The sequence below is a fragment of the Apus apus genome, chromosome 4 (genome assembly GCF_020740795.1).
Source record: "Apus apus isolate bApuApu2 chromosome 4, bApuApu2.pri.cur, whole genome shotgun sequence".
Taxonomy (NCBI): Eukaryota; Metazoa; Chordata; class Aves; order Apodiformes; family Apodidae; genus Apus; species Apus apus.
The window spans coordinates 50,268,997-50,291,986 of record NC_067285.1 but is presented as its reverse complement, the minus strand read 5'-3'; the positions used below and the strand labels follow the sequence as shown (position 1 = coordinate 50,291,986).

The following is a 22,990-nucleotide window of genomic DNA, read 5'->3' as shown; positions in this document are numbered from 1 at the left end:
ACCAGCAAACCTTCCTGATTCACCTTTAATATTCTGTTTTCAAAATAAAAAAATGGTACTTCGTGTCCTTGTCAAATGAGCTTTGCTAGCAGAAAAGGCCTCATTTTTTGATGCCTAACTTTGGTTGTCAAAGGTAATGTAATTTCTATCTCTACAGATGATCCTGCCAGACTTTATACCCAATTGAAAATCTTTTATCCTCTCTTCCTGTAAAGTACCATATATATGTTACACTCATGGTAGCAACACCCACTAAGTTGAACAATGTTTTTGACAGATTTCTTCTCTCCTAGACTCACTGCAGCCCTGAACTCCTGGAGGACTGGCACCTACCTCTGGAATCCACAGAGCACAGCTAACGTGGACCCACTTGGTGCCACTCCGGGTTGGTTTCATGGCACCACCCTTCTTGGGACACAGCAAACACTTGGGCTGAACACCAAGTGCGCAGGTCCTGCACAGCCAGCTGCCTTCCGGCACCTTCAGGATCCCATAACATGCCTGTGTTCCCATGAACAGGAAAGGGAAAGGAAAGAAAGGAAACAACGTGCATTTCTGTTACTCTTTAGCTGTTTACATGTAGCCTCTTACAACTCTCAAAATGTTCTTCATGGAATTTAACACTACAGAAACACCAGCTTGTAAGAGATCTTGGGATGCTTTCATAAACTTAGCCCACCATTTTCCCCAGTTTCCAAAAATGTCTTCCAGTGAGAGAAGCAGAAGTCCAGACCAGCTGTTAGGCAAAAAGCCACTGCCTACTTCCATTGGGTAAATGAAGAATATTTTTGCCAGCCCAAAGAGCAAGTGGCCTCCCAACAACAGCCCTGCCAGCAGTGAGGCAGGATGAAGTACAGTATCACAGAGACTAGATGTAACAAAAACTGGACTGTGATTCAAAGGGCAAGAACCACGAATTCAAGAGCCCCCCTGTGAAATGCTCAAATGTTACTCCAAAGCATGGAGGGTTTATTTCTTCTTTAGAGGGACAAGTGCAGAACAGCAACTAAGAAAGATAACATTTTTCAGAAGATTGCATCTTGGTCCAAATTACTGTCAATTTTAACCCTCTTAAGGTGCAGATTTGATATCAGAGACTAAGGATCAGAGAACCACTCTAAAATGGTCTAAAAACATCCACTTTACTCTGTCTTACAAGATGGCCATTTACACTTCACAGCTGTCATAGGTGTATTTCTTTACCATTTGTATAAATGCCTTTAAGCAACACATGCAAGAAAATGACATTATTGCTCATCAGACAACACAGATTTCCCAACACTGAATGACAATGCTGGGAAGGAAACACAGGCTTATTTATAGGAAGACACCTCCCACAGTAAGAGGCATCCACAGAAACAGGTATGCTAAAATTGTATCTGTTCTTCCATGCTAAGCAGACTCCTTAACTGCTGCAGAAAGGTGGCACACAATATTGCTTTCATTAGCTCAGGTCAGTAGGTTCTCAAATTAAAATGACTATAATAAATCCTACTTGTGTCCCTACTGGTTGCCTGGAAGTTCTTTTTTCCCCTCCCTGTTGAGCCTAAATTGCTGATACTAAGGGTGTGCCAGCCCCCAAAGTGTGCAGAGGAGGAAAAGAATAGAGCAAGAGAAGTGACTAAGTGCAAATGTAGAACAATACACAAATCTGTGTTTTGCAGAGGCTATCCTTCACCTTCTAAGTTCCTCCACACACACAATATTCCACTTTTAATCCTCTTAGCTTGACATTTCTAGAATAACATGTAACAATTCTGCTTCTCCATTACATAATTTGTCACAATATCTGTCACTGGAAAAAATCCAACCTTTTATCTCTAATGGTTTGGAAAAGTTTCTGTCACCACCCCTAGCCCCAACCCACACTGTGCTCTGGCCATCATACCTGGTGCACGCAAATATTGCATTTATCACAAAACACCATTTCGTTGCCATCTTCTCCATCCGGAGACTGACAGACATCGCAGACAACATCTTCATCATATTCAATCCCAAGTCCTTCTTCTGTCTCAATAGCATGATTCATGTTATCATAGCATCGTTTTTCAAACTCCTCTATGACCCTTTCCATGGTGTACTCATCCAGCTCAGGCATCCCTAGCAAAGAGGAGTTGTTATTTTTTAAAGAGTGAAAATCACAACCAACTACAACTTCTTTCTTAACAGCTGAGTAGATACAGCCAACCCACATACATACACGTGTCATTCCTAGACCATCATGCCTATTCCAGCATAAACTAGGGAAACTAAAAAGAAAAGTCATCAAAGTCTTGTAACAGTATTAAACTAATAGAAGCAGAGTATCCAAACCAATCTTTCAAAATCCTGAGAAAAACTTCCATAAACTGACTTTGGCTTCCTGGTGTTCTTATCATTTTTCCTCCTGGGACAGCACTGTCTATGGCTTTTCCTTCAGTTTGTAACCCAGATGTTGACCCTTTGCTGAAAGATTTGAGAGTGTTTCGAACTAAAAGTGATAAAAGCAGAAAGGAGAAATAAAAGACAAAATCTGCTATGAGACTTGCAGCAAACTTGCAGTTTCTAACAACTTTTTACAAATTCCAACTCAACAGGGTGCAACCCCTACAGAGGTCTCGAGTAGACCCTGTTATACCAATTTATTAGTTTGTTTAAAATAGTGAAAAACAGTGGTAATAATTACAACATCAAATCTGGGACAATAAATAAGTCCAACATCTAATCTGCGATTTGATCTTTTCAAACAGCATCCATTAAAAAATCATTCCTGACACCACAGCTACAGGCTGATTACATTATAGTGTTATAGAAATCAAATTTGTTAATCATATTAAATTACTATTATAAACCTGAAAAATGTCTGTCATAGAAGCAGCAAGAAAAATATCAAAGCGCACAGTGCTTCCTCCCTCCGGCTTCCATCTCTCAGTTGCTATGACACTGAGCTGGCTGCAATACTTCCAAGTTGGTACGACACCTTTACCACAAAATCCTGCCACACAAGCACCTGTGAAACCAAGAAAGCTTTGCTTCTGCATACAATCATTTTCTTCTTGCAAAATCAGTTCAGTACAAGTTTCTCCATACACTTAAATCACTACAAAGAAATGCAGGCTCAGGATATCCTGCTTTTGGGTTGATTCCCAATACCCACTGTTTACTGTGATACACAGAAGAGGGCAACCTCACAATGTGTATTTTAACAAGAAAATCCTTCTTTCAGCTCTCCCTGTGGATAACTGAGCCACAAATTCAAAAAAATGAAGAACAAATAACCTATCTCCCCCAGATCAGAAGGCACTCTACAAAGTTACTTCCCATTTCTCTTACTGATAGGTAAATCCTTGCAGCACGGATCAGTGCATCCCATACTACTAAAACTAAGCAGCTGAAAAGTAGGTAGCAAGAAGGAACCACCCAAAATCCTGCTGATGAAAGGAGTGAATTTTGCTCTACAGCCCAGAAATACTGCACTGGCAAAGCAGATGATGGCAGGTTTTAGACCAGTTTGCAACTAAATTCTGACCTCATGATTCCTATCACTTTATTAAAAAAACCTTAGAGATATATCACTGTGCACTTATAAGGGTTAAGAAGAAGGAATCAAGGGGCTGAGGCTTCAGTTCAAATGCTTACATTTCTTCCTGTAAAGACAGAACACACATTTTCAGTACCTGAAGCACTCTGATAAGTATCAAAGAAAATACAAGGAATTCATAGCTGCAGGGACACCATAAAAAAAGTGCTACAACTGCAGATCAGGAAATATTTCACTTTTCAAATGCCCATTAACAGTATCTTTAAAGTGCAGTGTCTGATAGAGCACCAGGTAGGTATTTCAAGACCCAAAATATATTGCCTGGTACTGACAGGAGCATTTCCTTCCCTCTGCGTACAGTAAAACTAAGTGGATAAAGATTTAGAACAAACAAACTACAAAGAAACTACCCCAAAACTATAGTCAGGTAAAACCTGTACAACTAAACTGTAACCCAAGCAGGGAACTGCTACAATGCTAGAACAAAAATCCCAACTTCTTCCATCTGGCACTGCATCTTTCCCCTTACCCAAACAATGTGGTAAAAGCCCTGTGCAGGACTTATATTCTCTTCAGTTCCATTGAACTCATCTCCTAAAGCACATATCTTACCAAAGTCATGTTCCTGTTCTTGCCCTGCTCCCCTGACCCTTCCCACACACAAGCCATCCTGTAGAAATAAGAACAGCTGCTCCCCTTGTGACAGGTCCTCCTCCTGCTTTAGAACTGGAGCAACAGTCATGGTAAGGTTGGGAGGTTTCTTCAATAAATGTGGGGATTCCTTCCTGTCTCATTCCCTGTGCAGTTCAGCCAGTGCAGGTTTTCTAAACCTCCCAAGACTCCTTGTTGATCTTCTCTGCTCTGAACACCACTAACTAAAAAGACAATATGGGTATGTGACAGAGAAAAATAAATAAGGACTAACACGAAAAATTAATTGATTGGTGTCTCTGGTTTATTTGCAGATCCCGAGTCAATCCATTCAATGTTCTCTTCGAGGACTTTGATGGCATAATGGGAACTTTGTGAGAATTCCCTTGTTAAATGCAAAGCAGCATAGAAAAAAAAAAAAAACAAAACCAACCATGGCCAGATTCTGACCCAGTCTAAGCAGATACACATCAGGAATTGCAAAATCATGTATCTTAGGGCTTAAGCACATCAGGCCTGGTTTCACATGGCTACCCCAACTCACATGATTACTATCTGTTCATACCTCTAAGCTCTTCCCATGGCTGCACTGCCTAAGATTATCCTTAAGATTGCTAGCTTAAAAAAAAAAAAAAAAAAAAAAAAAAAAAAAAGCAACAGAAACACAAGCACTGGTTGCTCACCCATTTCCCTGAATTCTTCATTGGCAAGTTGCAACCACGCTACATCCACCTCATTGAGATCGTAGCGACACACGCTGTCTGCTAGGGTTCGAATGTCGACATAGCCCAGCTCCGGAGGCTCCGAGCCTGAAGAAACAATGTACTTCCGGGGACGCGTAAAGGTGACAGCTTTGGGCTCGGACACAACTCTAAAACAGACAGACAAGCAGACGTCAGGTGTGCTGGGCTGCCGAGAGACTTGTTTTCAGAGAACTCAAACTGCCTCATTCTAAGTGACTACCAATCACCAGCAATCATCGAACCAGCCAAGTAATCACCTTGCTCCACCAAGGTGGGAAGAGGCAACAGTAGAGCACACTTCCATAAAGGATTGGAGGTATTTTAAGAAATTAATGGGAGTTGTCTAGAAAACAAATTCATTACTAGAATTCTAATGAAAATGAAAAGATTACAGGATACAGCTCTGCTTACTCTTACCTGAAATTCACACTTCTTCAAAGCTAGAGTAGGAACAGCATATTTATGTAGCAGTGGCAGCCATATAGACAGATGTTAAACTCTGTTTTAAGACTTTTTTAAAAATCAATCTGTTTAGCTACAGTATCAAGATGACGAAAATTCAAGGAAAAAATAAGTATTTCCTGCTACATTTGACATTTTCTTTCTTACAATATTTTTCTTCTGAGTTTTTTTCTCTGTGTGTGTAACTACGAAATTGCCATCTTTGTGAAATTCAGAAGGCCTTTCCACTGAGAATCAGTAATTTGCACCACCTTTACCTTCACTTATCCAAGCAGATCCAAGCTCTGGGTCTGCATTTCCTCTTTTACAATCACTAATGTCATGCTGGGCCAAACACTAATATTAATGAGCCACTGCTGAAACTACCTTCGCTCAGGTTTTGGAGGTTCCAGTTGGCCAACAACCAACCATGAGAGTGTATTTTAGCTGCAAGCCAACTGAAAGCACCAGGGCTGATCATTTTTTGGTGCTCTAGTGCTACTAGGCAGGAGATAGCACCACTCCATGTAGACAAAACTTTCTGCTAGGAGCAGGTTAAGCTCCACAACAAGCAGGACATCCTCCACCCTATTTCAACCCTATCTGACATCCAACATATGAACTCCTCCTCCTATCAGAAGACCCTGATTTGCTGCTACTGTATCTGCACACAAAGATCTCAGTAAAGCCACTACCCTTTTCAGTCTCCTGCACAGCCCTAAATCCTCCCCTCTTCTAGCTTATTTTAGACAGTCTAAGAAATAGTGAGCAAGAATCAAGTGCTGAGTTTGGGGCTTCTGAGGTGCGGAAGGGATCTGTGGCAGAATCTGAATGACCTTGCCAGGATAACTGCACTTGCCAAACTGTTCCCAGTCACACTGCACAGAATTAATTATAAACTACCACAACTCACAGAATTTACTTTAAATCGGGCACTGCTTTGTACCATAAATTCCTTCCACTCCATGTGGAAATCACAACCTGTGGGCAGCACCCTGCACGTGCTGTCTAAATATCACCGTAGTGGCACAGAAGAAATAAGCACAGGTAGTTTGGCTTCAAAACAAACCTTCATCTCTTTATTTTACTGATAGAAATAAATTTAAAACTCAACACTATGTACCAAAACCTACATTCAACTGAATTATCCATCTGACTGCATGTTCACACTGCCTCCTCACAAACTTGATCCCCTCCCCACCCCTCTGGACCTCCTCTTGCTGCCGTGACTAGTTGCTACAAGGCAAAAAACCTGTATTCTCTATTATGTACTTCATTACCATCAACTATCTGTACTGCGTTTTCCTTCTGTTCTATACCAGCTACTATTTGACTATTGGTCATTCAGTTTACAGAACATCTCCCTCCTCCCCCAAAGTGAGGCACAGAACTGCTGCAGAACTCCAGCACCACTACAGGGCTCTTCAAGTGTTCTGTGACGGGGCAAAGAGGATAATGATCAGGCACCAGAGGGCTATCCTGACCAGCAGGGGCTCTCCAGTACGACCATACAAGACAACTCAGCAACTAAGAATGGTGCCACTTGTGCTGATACCTTTAACTTTGGGTGCCTTCTTTCCCTCACTCCTTTAATATGTTGGCCATTGCCAGAGAAAAGCTCTCTCCTAAGTGAGTACCTGGATCTGACATAGCCACAAAACTACCTCCCTGAAAAATAAATGGTGGAGATGCCCTCTGCTAAAGTGCACAGGTCTCCTAGCCCTCCCACAGCCTTGGGAGACACTTGAAAGAGAATGCAGCAAGGAGAAGACAACATGAGCATACATGTGCAACATATGTGCCTTTATGCAGTGAGTGGGTGAGGTCAGTCTGGAGCAGGTTGTGAGCACTGCAGGGAAATTGTATGCTCCCATGTTCTAAACTGCATAGCAGAGAGGAAAATGCAGAGTTCTTGGAGCTCCAGGTCCAATCCTTCAGATGGAGAAGGAAGGAAGGAAAGGGTTTACCTGATGTGCTGGGTAAGTTCCTCACTGTACAGACCAAGTGGGGCTGTGCAGCAGTCTGCAAGTTGCCACACAGAACACAAAAAACACTAACAAACATTCCTGTAGCCCCTCTACTCCAAGGTTAAAGCTGTCAGGCACAGACCTAACAGAAGCAGTGCAGCATCACCCAGATTTTTTGCTGTATATCAGAGATTGGACTGTTCTGGCCCCACCAACACTGGTGGGTCATTTGGTAACGCCTTATGGGCCAGCCTGGACTTACTCAAAGAGATCTAGTATGATCAAATGGAAATAATCCATGTTCTTCTCACTTTCTCCAATGCCAATCCCAACTAAGCATACAATAGATCTATGGGCTGCAGCACATTCCTGCCCTCACAACCATATTGTTTGATTTGCAATTTGAAACAGAAAACATTAAGTGTAACAAACAAGGTAAGGAAAATAATGGTTTCTTGGACAAAAGTCAGAAAATCTCACATTGATGTATTTAGTTACATGCACATTGAGATGGTTCTTAAAACAGCTGAAAAAAAAATCCTCAGCAAGTAAATGAAACAACCAAAAAAATAAACAAAACCAAGATAAATCCTGTATTTTCTCTAGCCTTGCAGTTTGGCTTGTCTAACTGTTCCTTGAAAGGAACCTATGGCTTGGAACTAAGCAGAAGCATCAGACAAGGGCTCTCCCAGCAATGTTGAGTGAGGTCAAGTCCAGGCTTAAAAATAAAAGCTTTTTTTCAGGTTCTGTCATCACACACCATGCTACTGTAATGCCAAAAATTATTCTGTGATTCATATTTCAACACACAAGGCAGAACAGGCCTGGGCTCTCGAACCATACAAAAAGCTGAGGCAGGCTGCTTTTGTCTCTGAGAACCAAGACCTTTCTAGCTAGGCACTGTGGAATAAAGCACAAGAAGCCACGCAATGTAGACACAAGCTGCTAGCATAAACATTTGTGCATTTGTTTACATTCCTCAAAACTATACCTGGCTACTGGTTCTGGGATGGTCCCTGGGCTAACTGGCACCTGAACTCCCTTTTCCCACTCCTGCCTCCAGGGGTCTGCCAGCACATAGTATTCATCAGGGTTCAGCTGGAAGGAGTCATGTAACTTCATGGCAGTGATCAGGTCCGTTCTGAACACCTGCAAAGAGAGTGACCAAGAGAAAAAATAGAGACACTGACATTTGATATTTACACTCTATGATTCACAGCTTCAGGGTAACCATGGAGCACAGCGTGTAACAAGGTCACTGTATCAACAGTGAACTAATCCAGCCCACTGCAGGACAGAAGCTGAGCTTCATTGCAGGGAAAGGGGTGGCTGAAGGTACAAATGCCAACAGAACGACTGCCAGCTAACTCCACCACAAGTCCTGACTTCCCCCCTGCACAAAAGGTACTTTTACCTCCACTTTGGCTGCAACAAATGCTGCAGGAGATTTGCGCCTTAAAACAGCAGCACGAAGACTAATTTTTGCTCCAATTTTTTTATTTTTTTTTTAAATTATTGGAGCTCTGACTAATCCAAAGACATTCTAGAAATTCCCTGTGGTAGAAATCAAGGCATGACTCTATCATGACCAGCCGCAAGAGGAAATTCTAAGGAGATGACTATCTGTGAAAGTATTTAAAATAACAACCCAAAAAATAAAATAAAGTAAGACCCAAACTGGAATTCTAGTGGCAGCTCTATGTTCAGCACAGATGTTTGTCATTCAATCAGCTACAGACACCTTTGCATCATCACTGTAATTTTACTTTGCCTTTGCAAAGGCATGCTCCTCTAAAACAAGCAGGATGTTTGGCTACTTTTGGGTTAGCAGCCATAAACAAGCAGCAATAGAATGAAATAAAAAGGGATTCACTCTTGTAGCTGGCATGCTGTGGTACTGTTGTAGCAGCTTCAGCCTGGTTTGCCACTGCCTGTCAGCACTGCAGAAAGCAAAGGGTGCTGCTATCACTGGCATCAGAACTACAAGCCTGCACTTGCCTTCCAGCTCTCCCTGCCCTGCTCTCCCAGTAAGGCAAGGCTGCTGTAGACTACAGCAACTGCATCAGCACTCCTCACCTCCACAACCACAAATTTTTAACTGCTCAAGCGCCACATTCAAATGAAAGAGTTAAAAAGTAACCAGGGGACAGAAAATAAGTACCATCAGGACAAGAAAAAGGTAGGTAACATCTTAGGAAAAGTTCCCCTGAAGACTGCTCACTCTGTAGCAGACAGGGTCAAGGTTCACCCAGCCCCACACTGCAAAGTTACAAAAGAAAAGACAGAATGTCCAGGCAGCGCTTCTAGATACTCGTGGGGCTGTTAATGGGGAAAAGGGACAAAAACTCCCAGTCTCGTACTCAGTTCCACACTGGCTGTTTTACATTAGCTCCAGTCAACTGTTGCACATGGCTGAGGAAGAACCAGATCTATAAAGAGGACTAATTAGGCAGGACAATAATTTCTGTAGTTCACTATTCACACACTTGAAGTCTCAACAGATTCCCTAGGATTTTGGGGAACTATTTTAGGGAAACAGTGAACCTGATGGTTAATTATACTGCCGAGAATATTTCAAAGTGTGATTTGCCCTACCACAGTGCACATCTTGAAATCTCCCTCCCAACACACACAATCCCACTTCTGTCTCAGTATGTTTCCATTTCCACTCTGGTTTTGTCATAAAAATAGCAAAAAATAATTACATTTTCCTTAACTCTTGTCCTGACACGTTCAGAAAAACTACCAGCATTAAAAAATAAAGAGTAATATTACCACATGCAAGACAGGATGAATACAGGTAATAAAATATAATTAAATTTTTTAAACAGCCAAATTACAAGCCCTGGGAGGCTACAATCAAGAAATGAAAAATAAGCCACAAAGTAAACTGGCTGGCAAAACAAACAAGCCCAGCTGGCCAGGGGATTCTGCACTTCACAGTGATTTGAATTAAAGCAATCAAATGTCAAATGAAAACTAAAAATGTTAAATGGGATGCAAAACTTGCCCCATCTAAAAGCCAAAGTAACTCAGGCTCTCAGAAATTTGTCACACAAAACTACCTCAAAAGCAAACCTAATGCAGCACCTGACAGTCAAGAAGCTCCTTCCAAGGCCAGTGGCCCTGTGACACCATTCTTTCTGCTCTAATTTCTGATGCAATCAGAGTGCCCAGAGCAAAGTAGAGCTACAGAAGTGCTGGCTCTCAGAAGAACTGAACACTTCAAAATCGAAGGGTGAAACCCTGGCCACACTGAAGTCAATGGGAATTTTGCCAGCAACTTCAATGAGAGCAGGATTTCACCCAAGGAGTTTACAAGTGTCACTTTTCTGCCAGCACACTTATCAGAATGTTCCGTGGCAAGCAGAGAAAATGGAAATGGAAAGAGGGAGGGACTGGTGGAAAAGACTGGAACTGAACTAAAGGGAAGTATATAAGAAGTCCATCCAGACAGAGAAAACAAGAAAGAACAGCACAAAACTGCAAAGATTCTGACAACAAATGCAAGGAAAGGGAAAAGAGAAAACAGAAGCACACAGAAAATAACGGTAAGATTTGTGATTATCTCAGTTTATTTCCTGATAGCCTTTCATGAGGTAGTTCTCAAAACTATGTTTAAGGAGCTACTTCTAAGGGATGTACAAAAGAGAACTAAAGAAAGCAAGCCTATCACCAGAAAAAATAAATTAATCAGGGGTGTCTGCACTCACAGAAAAAAAAAAAAAAAGCCAACAGTCAAAAAAGAAGACTGGAAAACAAAAGTACCAGGTGCAGTTCAAACTGAAGAATGAATGGAATTCTTCTTGTGAAAAATCTTCTCTGGGACTTAGATACACTGTCATTTGGGAGATTAATAAAGCACGCTTATTCTCAACAACAGTCACTCACAAATGTATCAGAAATACACATATTGGGCAAGTAAGTAAAATAGAGCAATTCCATCTCCCAAAGCTAATGCTTTCTTTGCAGCCTCTATAAAGTCCACAGTGCCTGAAGATAGTGAGGTTCGGGGAAAATATTTCCGAAGAATTGGATTGCATTTGTGTTACTAACAATTGATCCATCCTGGAAAGTTCAAAGTTTTATATTTCCCTTGACAGGACTTCCTCAAAGTGCTATGCAAGACAGAACTGTCAGGAAGCAGATTTTTAGTTTGACAAGCACTTTAACAAAGATCACATACCTAACTAAATACCAACTATGAAATAAATGCACCTAAATTTTCACTGTTCACAAATCAAGCTACGAATAAACCCTGATGCCTAAAATACCATAGAAAGACTCCACAGCTATGCTGAATGGGTGTCAGTGGCTGTGCCAACAGGTGAGCTCCCTAATCTCCTGGCAAACAAAAAAAAAAGGGGGGGGGGGGGGAAGGGACAACAGGTTTGTGCCAGCTAACACGTAGCAAAAGGGAAAGAAACCATAAATCAGAAGAAATGTATTAACTACTAGAACATGTAGAAGGCTTTGTATTTATTTGATAGACAAAACACCAAATGCAAACCAAATTCCAGATATACCTCAGAAGGTTTTCGATCTTCATGTCTGGAACACGAAGTCCTCCGATGCCGAGATCTGGAATGCTGGGACCAGGTGGACAGACCTAGGATACAGAAATTATCATTTGCAGACACTGCTGCCATCCATCAGAAAAGCCTTTGCTCTCTCTGCACACCCAAGAAGGCCAATTGACTTCAGTGAGTAAAGCAAGCCAGCCACAGGCTTCTAGACAAAGCTCCAAAAGACTTCCAAAATTAATCAGAAAAGAGAAGTTACTCAGTCGTAAATGTCTGTGATCACTGTTTTGGTGCTGTTTTCTTTGTAATTTTCTACTGATACCTGCATGTATTGGCTGAACTGCACTTACCAGCATTCCACCCAGTGTTTTAAGCAAGCCACCTCATAACATGCTTCCCCCTGAGCATCAATAAACCACTTTCTGCAGATTAATAACTGACCAGGAGATATACTGGTAGCCTGAGATGTACTCTTTGGGGCAAATATATTGATGTTCTAAACATCTGTACTGGTTATCTGCTTTTTTACCAGAGCAAGCCTTTTCAAAATTAAGCACACTGCCAAGCACACACAGTAGAGTCCACAAAACAAGCTGCTGTCTCTTCTCCTGAGCAAATCTCTCAGTATGGTTGTACATTTTTTGTCTCCCTGAGTATTTATTACATTCCAAACAAAGTATATCTTTTTGCCTTGAAACCTTTTGATGGAGTCTCTGTCAGCTTTCAGAAATACTGTAACAAGACACGGTAATGCTTTGACACCAGAATATATTATACCTGTGCAAATCAACTCATTTTAATGCAGTAAGATTTACAGGTACAGCAGGCATTTTCTACTGCCACCTACACATCAGTAATGAAAAATAAAAAAAGCTGTACATTCCTATGGGTTGAAGAGATTAAGGACTTGTAATAAAGTCTATTATGATAGAGAAGCTAAGACCTACGTGTTGACCCTTCCCAGCTTTCCTGTAGCCCCCTTCAGGTAGGTCACTATAAGGTCTCCCTGGAGCCTTCTCTTCTCCAGGCTGGACAGCCCCAACTCTCTCAGCCTGTCTTCATAGCAGAGGTGCTCCAGCCCTCTGACCATCTTCATGGCCCTTCTCTGGACCCTCTCCAACAGCTCCATGTCTTTCCTGTCCTGAGGGCTCCAGAGCTGTACACAGTACTTCAGGTGGGGTCTCACCAGAGCAGAGCAGAGGGGCAGAATCACCTCCCTGGCCCTGCTGGCCACACTTCTTTTGATGCAGCCCAGGATGCAGTTGCTCTCTGGGCTCCAGCGCACACTGGCGGCTCATGTCGAGCTTCTCATCAAGTACAATCCCCAAGTCCTTCTCCTCAGGGCTGCTCTCTAGTGATTCTCCCCCCAGCCTGTATTTGGGCCTGGGGTTGCACCAACCCAAATGCAGGACCTTGCACTTGGCCTTGTTGAACTTCATGAGGTTGGCACAGGCCCACCTCTCCAGCCTGTCAAGGTCCCTCTGGATGGTGTCCCTTCCTTCTAGGGTGTCAACTACACCACACAGCTTGGTATCATCAGCAAATCTGCTGAGGATACACTCAATCCCACTGTCCATGTCTCCAACAAAGATGTTGAACAGCACTGGCCCCAATACTGACCCCTGAGGAACACCACCTGTCACGTGCCTCCGCTTGGACACTGAACCATTGACCACAGCTCTCTGGGTGCAGCCATCCAGCCACTTACTTATCCACCAACTGGCCACCTGTCAAATCCATGTCTTGTCAGTTTGGAGACCAGGATGTCATGTTGGACAGTGTCAAATGCCTTGCACAAATCCAGGTAGATGATGTCAGTTGCTCTGCTACTGTCCACCATCTCTGTAGCTTTGTCACAGAAGGCCAGCCAATTGGTCAGGCATGATTTGCCCTTAATGAAGCCATGCTGGCTGTCACCAATCATCTCCTTATTTTCCCTGTGCCTTAGCAGATTTTCCAGGACAATCTGTTCCAGGATCTCACAGGCACACAGGTGAGACTGACCAGCCTATAGCTCCCCAGGTCTTCTTTTTTCCCCTTTTTAAAAACAGGGGCTATGTTCCCTTTTTTCCAATCAGCAGGAACCTCACCAGACCGCCATGACCTCTCGTATCACGGACAGAGGCTTAGAAACTGCATCCACCAGCCCCCTGGGAACCTGTGGATGGACCCCATCAGGTCCCATAGACTTGTGCACCTTCAGGTTCTTTAGATGGTCACAAACCTATTCTTCTCCTACAGTGGGGGATGCTTCATCCTCCCAGTCCCTGCTTTCATCTGCTGTGGCCTTTGTGATGAGGCTGGGGTACTTGCCAGAGGAGACTGATGCAAGTAAGTCACTGAAAACCTCAGCCTTCTCAATATCATGTCTATCTTCCTTCAGGGGGACCTTGGTTGTCCTTTTATCCCCAACATACCTACAGAAGCTTTTCTTATTGCTCTGTAAAAGCCTGGTGAGATCTAACTCTATCTGGGATTTGGCTCTCCTAACCTGATCCCTAGCTGCTTGGACAACCTCCCTGTAATCCTCCCATGGTACCCACCCTAGCTTCCACCCTCTGTATGCTTCCTTCTTAAGTCTGAGCTTTTCTAGGTGCTGCTTGCTCATCCAGGTCAGCCTCCTGGAGTTTCTACCTTTCTCTTAGTTGGGATGCATCACTCTTGGGCCTCAAGAAGGCAATCCTTAAATATAATCCAGCTTTCATGGGCCCCTCTTCCCTCCAGGACCTTATCTCATGACACTCTCTCAAGCAGATCCACGAAGAGGCTGAAATCTGCCCTCCTGAAGTCAAGAGCAGTAAGCTTACTGTGAGTGCTCCTTGCTGCCCTAAGGATCTTGAACTCCACTATTTCATGGTCGCTACAACCAAGGCTGAACTTCAGCTTAGCATCCCTCATCAGCCCTTCCTTGTTGCTGAGAACAAGGTCCAGCATAGCACCTCTCCCTGTTGGTTCCTTGATTACTTGGAAAAGGAAGTTGTCATCTACACACTCTAGGAACCTTCTGGATTGTTTATGCTTTGCAGAGTTGTCCCTCCAACAGATATCAGGGAGGCTGAATGAGTATCATGAGTTGCAAACCAATGAGTACCATGAGTTACTCACCAATGAGTACCATGGTTTGCAAACATAAAGCAGCTCCTGTCTTGTCTGTAGAGTGCCTCATCTGTACCGTCCTCCTGGTCAGGCAGCCTGTAGCAGACCCGTTCTGTAACATTCCCTGTGCCTGCCTTCCCCTTGATCTTAACCCATAAGCGCTCTGTTGGCTCCTCATCCGTCCCCAGGGAAAGCCCCATGTACTCCAGCTGGTCTTTGACATAGAGGGCAACATCACCACTTTGTCTCCCCTGCTTGTCCTTCCTAAAGAGTTTATAACCCTCCATTCCGATGCTCCAGTCAGAGAAGCCATACGACCAGGTCTCAGTGATGCCAATAAGATCACAGCCCTGCAGACATGCACGCATCTCTAACTCCTTCTGTTTATTCTCCAATATAATAAACTGAAGACAAGTAAGCAAGCATACGGGCTTGTTGTTTTGTTTTGTTTTTTAATGTGGCTGTTAAAACATATTTCCAGATCTCTGTCATGCCAGAGAAGCTACAAAGGTGAGGAGTAGAATAATCCCTACAGTATCTTCCACCTCCATTAATTTACTGTGTCATCTGCAGACATTTCACATCAACACAGTGTCTTTTAGTATGTACTTCTATTTCAGACACAGTCCACATAGAAAAGGGTAGGCCACTGGACTAATTAACTATTCCACACATCAGGAAAGGTGAACTCTTTGCATCAAAACTACTTTTAACAAACTTTTTTTAAGAGCTATATGAAAGCACAAAATGTAAAATTTCCATGCATCAGGGACAAATCAAATACAGCCAGCCTTCCTCAGGATATATTATAATGAGTATTTTTTCCATGCCAACTAGGTTTCTACAATGAACAAGGAAAGAAATAGTTTCTTATGTAGTTCTATAATAGCTGTTCCCTTGCACATAAAATTGGTAAATGCACAGTGAAAACACACAATGTTTGTACTAAGTCGCTAAAGAGACTTATCTTTTTCTTAGCAGTTTAAACTGACTGTACATATTACTAGGAGAAAAAGGTGGAAGAATTTCTCATGGGACTGAGATTTTACTACCCACTAAGATCTGTAACTGTAGCTAACAAATGACCTTTGGCAAGGGCTTCACTTCAATAGGGAAAACATTTACTCACTGAATAAACAAAACCCAACTATAAGGCACACATTCACAGATTCAAACAGCACCAGCACTTAGACACAAAAGTGCAAGAAACTGAAGGAGCCAGTGAAATGACAGTAAAATATTCAGCCTGTAACAGTATTAAATTTAACTACTTTTGAAATGTCAAATAAGAGTTTTGACTCTGCTTCCATTAAAGTTAATGGCAAAATATCACTGCCTTCAACAGTGCCAAGACCAGGTCACTGAATTACCCAAAGCTGCTTTCATTTATAAGCTATCCACCCACTCTGAGTATACCAATAGAGATGCAGGAGGAAAATGAAGGATGTTATTTGCCTTTTAAGCATCCTTTCCATATTTTCATACCAAATCCAGAAGAGATCTCACCGAAAGAAAAAGTTCACAGGCAATTACAACTACTTCAGTGCTTAATGATCTGGTTTTTACAGATAAATATGTGAAGTAAGAACCACTCCTAAATTATACAGAAGGAACAATCTACTGTGGTCAAAACAAACACAGGATTCAAAACAGCTGTTCTGTATTATAAAGGCACAGGAACCTAATTGAGTTATTTTAGAGAGATTCCAGATACTTCTCACCAAAATTATCCTCTTGCATTAGGTATCCAAAATGACTATATTGATCAACAGTTTTCCAAATACTAGCCTTAGACCCAAGCTAAGGATTAGAATCACCAAGCCTAGAAAAAAACAACTAAATATCAAGACAGAGTTAAACCCAGTTTTGGAAAAATAAAAATAAATTTAAAAAAAAAAAAAAACAAAACAAACAAACAAAAAAAAAAAACCAAAACATAAGGGAAGTCTGAATCACTAAAATTTGGAAGATGTAAAACTTTTGTAAGATAACATTATATACCTCATGGGAGAAATGAGTTCTACAGCAGATGGAAAATTAATGAGACGTTAAAAGAGCCGCCCATACTACCAAAAGCCATGTGAATAACAGTGAATATGAAAAACACACAACTCCAAAGCACGAAGTTAAACAAACACATCCAAAACATGCATCACAACCATAATTAGAAATCAGAGATAAAAGGTGTCTTATTCAGTGTCTATCCTGTTACACGATTGTGCAAGCTAAGGATGAGCTAGCATCATCACTCCAGAAGATGACCTCCAAGACCATTCTGATTTCTTCACAGCTACGATCCTTCCAGATGCCCTAGGCGTTCCTGTGTTGTAAAAGGTTTTCATCACTGAGAACAATGGGAGATCATACTCTTACTACCATATCTCAGTTTTTCCTTTGCATTTATCCACTTACAGACAAAAAGCAAAGAAAAATCCTAAACCACAAATGCAGCGTAATTCACAGTAACAGGGGCAAACCTTTAACACACTACTGGTGTTGCAAAGTGACTTCTAAGACTCCAGCAGGAAAACTTTCTGTTCCCCTAGGCTACAATATACACCTTACACTGTAAATACAGTGTTTTTATAATACTGCTACAGGGTATATATAACACATATGCGTCCTGATAATAAAAGAAAGCAATCAAGGAGTGTGAATTCTTTTTCTGTATTCTGTGAAGAACATACACTTCCCAAAAGGACAAACATAATCAGTTTTAACTGTTTCAAGTTATTAAATGATCAGTCAAGAATATTTTTTTTATTCCAAAAATGCTCATCAAAACAGAAATTTCCTCAGGACCAATAAAGCAGTTTCAGCCCTCAGGGAATTCTATCCCACAACTAATACACTAGTCAGCATGAGCAGAAAAGGCTCAGCTATTATGTATCATGCACAAGGCTGCTGTAAAGCCACCCGCAAGGCACCCAGCTGTGGTACCTGGAGAACTACCTGCTGCTACAGCCTCTGAACACTTCAAAGCCTCAGATCACTGCGCGTCTCAAAGCACTTCTCCCACTGTAAATACACTCCCGCTACCCATTACACCAGGCAGCACAACAGAGCAAAGCATCCCCAACATGGATGTATGTCTGGCTGTCACTTCTGCTTAACACTGGCATTTCCAGATGCCTACCCTGTTCCTCTGTTCCTTAGCTCACTCTGAGACCAACTAGGTGCTGCTGCCAACACTCTGTCAGATCTGCAGCCTGAGGAGAAAATATAGATGCTTAGAGTCTCCTCATTTAATGCCTGGCCCACAACTCTCTACACTAAGGCTTTATGTCACTTAGACATAGTTCCACATGTCTAGACCCAAACTCCAGCACTAATAAAAGACGAGACTATTCTAAGTGCAGTTTTCCATTATGTTAGGCATAGAAAGAGCTGTCTGTGCACAAGTGTTCAGGGCTCATCACAGAGATAGCAAAGTATGCAAACATAACCCATGACACTATTTCCCATAGCCGAATTCCTCTTCTCACCTTTCTGTTGCTGGAGGATTTGCCCATCTATCCTCCTTATCTTTATATAATAGCCTATTACTATACAATAATCTCACCCAAGATCAAAACAGGAAAAAGCAACAGTCTTTTATCTCTTGTCAACACTGATCCTATTCAAAATTTATTGTCAATTGACAACTACCCAATTTGCAGCTGCTGAACAATGCATGGACCCATATGATTTCTGCAGTGCTTTACAACACTGCACAATTGCACAGTATTCAACACAGATAATGATCAGCCCTTGCAGCTCCCTGCCACATCAGTTCAATAGAGTTCCCTCCTATGATCCCTTCTCTCAGTAGCATGCATTTGAGTTTTATAATTTCAAAGAACACACACATAACCACTCATAGGCACATGCGGAATTCCTAGACCCCATCTTATTTTTTATCCTAAGACCCAAGTGCCACTCGAGCTCCCTAGCCCAAGGCTTCCCACTGCAGCAATGTTTTATCATACCAGAACACAAAGTTTTAGCACAATACAGCTTATCAAAGTCAATTCAAGCACCTCCCAAGCTAGCACTCATAAACTGAGAATGTCATGTTGTCAGGCTTTAAAACTCCAGTGGAGTTAGGGGTATGCAACATTAGCAGACTTATGAAGAAGAATGTGCCTCTCCAAAAATGATAGTGATGATCACATGATGTCCCCTTCTTAAATGTAATATCCTATCAGCCCAGGTAAGTCTTTCAAATCACTCTTCCAGAGTGTTCAAAAGCATAACAACTTCACCAAAAGCCACTCTGCCCAACTGAGCCTAACATGCAGGTAAGATGCTAGTTCTGACTATCTGTCACCGCACCAATGCCACAATCCTTTTTCAAAAGCACAGCAGTGATCACAAAACCTGCTGCTCAGTGATCACTAAACTTGCTGCTTTGCCCAAATTCTAGCACTGTAACGACGTTAGATTCTGTTGTTTAATCACCATCCCTCACCTACCAGGCAGGTCAGCTGAAAATAAAAAAATGTTCTTAATTTCCTTTTCAATAACATGCTGCACAGTATTATGTGCACTGCCAAGTAATTGCCACATTTCAAGCCAGCAGCAGCTGCAATTCTGTGGTAAATGGCATAGGCACCTCAGGTTATGTACTCAGCAACCTTTGTGAATGCACTCTGGGATCCAACTCAAACATAATGGGAATCCACTGGGATGAAAAGCCCTTTCTAAACTTAAGATTCCTATCATTCATTCAAGAGCAATGGATATTGGCAAAATATATTTAACTTTAAAATAATATTTGTTTAGCAATGATAGAACAAGGGTCCATCTAAATTACATATTCCATAACGCATAAATATTAAACCTTTTGTTTTTCAGAACTGATGTGAAACCTTTTAAATCCTAGAAGTATTTCTCATCTGCAAGCATCTTCAGTTCTTCTCTCAGACACCCTCCGTGTAGGAGTATGATTAATTGATAACCCCTCCAAGAATAAATGAAGAGGCATCGTGGGAGCAAGTAAAGTGTAAAGAAAATCATGCTATGAGTTCCCTTAGTCATGGAAACAACAACCAAACTCTCTTGGAAAACCAAGAAGGCCAGGATTTCACCCAAGCTTCCTACAATACAACTGTTTGAGCTTCAGATCTTGTATCAAACTCAACCTGTCCACGTGTCCAAGCAATTTGCGCAAAAGAAACGCCCTGAAACTATAAATGGAAACTACTCCACTGTACAGCATTATCTTACCAGGAAACAAAGCACACGGGATATTCAGCACAAACCTCCTTTGCTGATTTCCAGATCAAGTGGAGCTAAAAAGTAAGGTCCAGATCTGGAATCCTAAAGAGACATTTTTGCAATGGAGGAATAAGTTGCAGTACACTGTAACAAAAAATGCTTAAAAACTATCAAAGCCCCATGCAGCCATGGATTTAACAAGAACACGATTGAGTTTGAGGTAAACATTACTCATTTACTTACACATTTTGAAAAAGATGGTATGTACATCACAAGGCCTTTATTATGGGTCTGGCTAATATTATCATCTATTATAGTTGCTGTAATACATTTTCTGGAAAGGGACAGAAACGAACAAGCTGATAGATGACCAAAAAAAAAAAATTACTTTAAGCTGCCAATAATCTTAAACCCTTCCCCAAGCCTCTCCCAATACCATTCCTCTGTATTTAGACATAAGCTCAAAATCTGAAACTATGCCTGCAGCCATTTTTCATTCAATTATATTGCATGGATAAAAAAATTTGAAAGTGACCTGTTATCTGAGAACACACTCAGATATCCATGCTCTAACTGCAGAACTGCTGTGCATAACATTCACTGGCATCTCTTGCTCAGTGCTTCAAATCTCCTGCTTTGGCCTCATGTCTAAAGGAGGATTTAGAACTCTGGTTTTAAGGGGGGTACAGCTCAATGCTTTTCAGTAGTTAGGTTGAAGGACACAAAATAAACACTTTTTGGGGCTTCAAGTCTGCACTTAGCTTTTGGAAAATAATCAAGTCAGAGGGCAAAGAAGTAGTTATAAGAAGAGGAAAGATTGTCTTTAAGCTGCAAGGCTTTAAAATGCTGCAAACAGCATATAACCAGCCACAGTAAAATATCTGACCTAAGTCAGTAAATACATGCATGTACTCTGCTACTGCAGTCATGTTCTTCAGCTTTCTTCTGTTCTGTGTTTCACCCATAAATCAAAATCATTCTCACTACTGTCATCTCACAAAAGGAGAATGCCTTTTTCTTTCTGTGAAGAGCTACAGATATGCTTGTATCTTCAGTAAACTACATTTTTAGTGCTTGGGGTATGGAGGTTTGCTTTTCTGTCACCTCAGGACTACCAAGGAAACTGATTCAATCCAGTGATCTAATGGAAAACCATGTTTCTATGTTCATTTATTATTTTAGATAAATTCCATTATTAGTAGCATCATTATTACCATATTCTAAACATTCGGATTCCTGAGCTCAATAAAATAAAATGTGTATTACTTCATGCCAAAATATTTTACAAGTGGCACTAGTCTACATGCCGGAGTCTACCCCAAACAAGCATCATCATTCCCTGTCTCTGTTTAGTGTACAGGGCAAACCAAAACACAGAGAACAGACTGTTCTCTATTACTCCTCCCTGCACCTTCCCAGGAGAAGACAGAAGGGGAATAAGGAAGAGACTCTTGAAGGTTAAAAGTTAAAACCACAGGTTTACTAGAACAGGGAAAGAACAGTAGTACATGGGATAATAATGAAAAGCATACAAATATATACAAAACCTAATTTAAACCGTTGCTGATATAAGTGTCTGAAAGTCCCTTGTGGCAGAGCCAACTTGGGAAAAGGGTCCAGGGTTCTTCCAAGCAACCCAATCCTGCAGAGCACCTGGCAAGCTGAAGGCAAAGAGCCTCTCTCCAAGATGTCCAAGCATAGGTTGGCAGCAATGAAAAAGGGCAGAAAGGGGCAGACTTTTCACCCTCCTGGCTTTTATAGGGTATGGAAGGAAATGGGTGGGAATACTGACCCGTCTTTATACTGCCCCTTGGATCCCTCAAGGTCCTTAACAACACTCTGTCAGGACCTCTTATCGATACCATAAAATTAGCCTGTGCCCCCTCAAACCATAACATTCAGGTCACTCCAACAACATCTGTAACACTTTAAGTGACACTAATGATGAATCTAAGACACCTGTTCACAGAGTCTACAACGGCACAGTATGAAAACTCAGCTTCAGAACTGAAAAAACCCAACAGCTGGAGGCCCAGCCCTTGCCTTGTGAGATGAGGGAGAGAGTAGTGCTGAGCTCCAAGCTGAAGGACTATTGAGTTTAGCATGATGGAAATGCAGGAAGAGCTCTGGAAGGTCAAGAGGTGCCACTGACTGAACTGAAGCAGATGTTTGGCAACAGGATTCCAACTAAGTGTTGATTAAAATTTCAACTTTTCAATTAGAAGCTGGCAGTTTGAAGTGCCCAGAATAGGCTCTTTAATTGTTTTCTGCCTCTGAGAAACTCTGAGAAGAAAAAATAGCTAGTAAAAAACAAAGCCTTCAACACAGAGCCCAGAAATTCACAGAAATATTTACTTTTTACTATTCTAGGCAACAAAATTACCCTTTTAACACCAGTATCAGTACAGTGCATCAGAGATACCACTGACACAGTAATAATACAGAAATTAACATAGTGAGAGTAATCAGTAATTCTACTAAAGATAAGATTAAATGAAGGTGAAACCTGTAAGGGGAGACCCTTGACATTCAAACATAGTTGCAAGGGACTACTTGTATCTCCTGTAACAGGGTAAGTGGAGAAAAAGTGCCAGACATACAGCCAAGGAAGAGTGAATAACAAAAAGCCTTGGAGCTTTTGCTGACCCTAAATTAAATGTTATCTCAGCTTCTAATTATTAAACCTTGATCTTTTTGAACATGTTTATAGTAATAGAATAAATATGCAGGAACCTGTATCTAAAGTTGCCCTTCATAAAGGGAAAAACATAATCAGATCAAGAAAACAAAGTGTGATGCTAGAGAAGTGGTATGTATTTCAAGCAATACTTGAAAATCCTTTTAAAATTT

The 22,990-nt window shown here is 41.5% G+C and overlaps 1 protein-coding gene across 7 annotated transcripts in view; it reads right to left on the bottom strand.

The window, feature by feature from the left end:
- JADE1 (jade family PHD finger 1) overlaps positions 1-22,990 on the bottom strand; it is a 48,218-nt gene that overhangs the window by 13,322 nt on the left and 11,906 nt on the right. For all 7 annotated transcript variants that reach the window (XM_051616507.1, XM_051616511.1, XM_051616510.1 and 4 more), the window contains 5 exons: positions 11,849-11,931; positions 8,314-8,471; positions 4,855-5,042; positions 1,889-2,100; positions 334-501 (listed from right to left, as the gene is read on the bottom strand). In XM_051616507.1, coding sequence (XP_051472467.1) covers positions 334-501; positions 1,889-2,100; positions 4,855-5,042; positions 8,314-8,471; positions 11,849-11,931 — 809 coding nt within the window. The remainder of the gene's footprint in view (positions 1-333; positions 502-1,888; positions 2,101-4,854; positions 5,043-8,313; positions 8,472-11,848; positions 11,932-22,990) is intronic.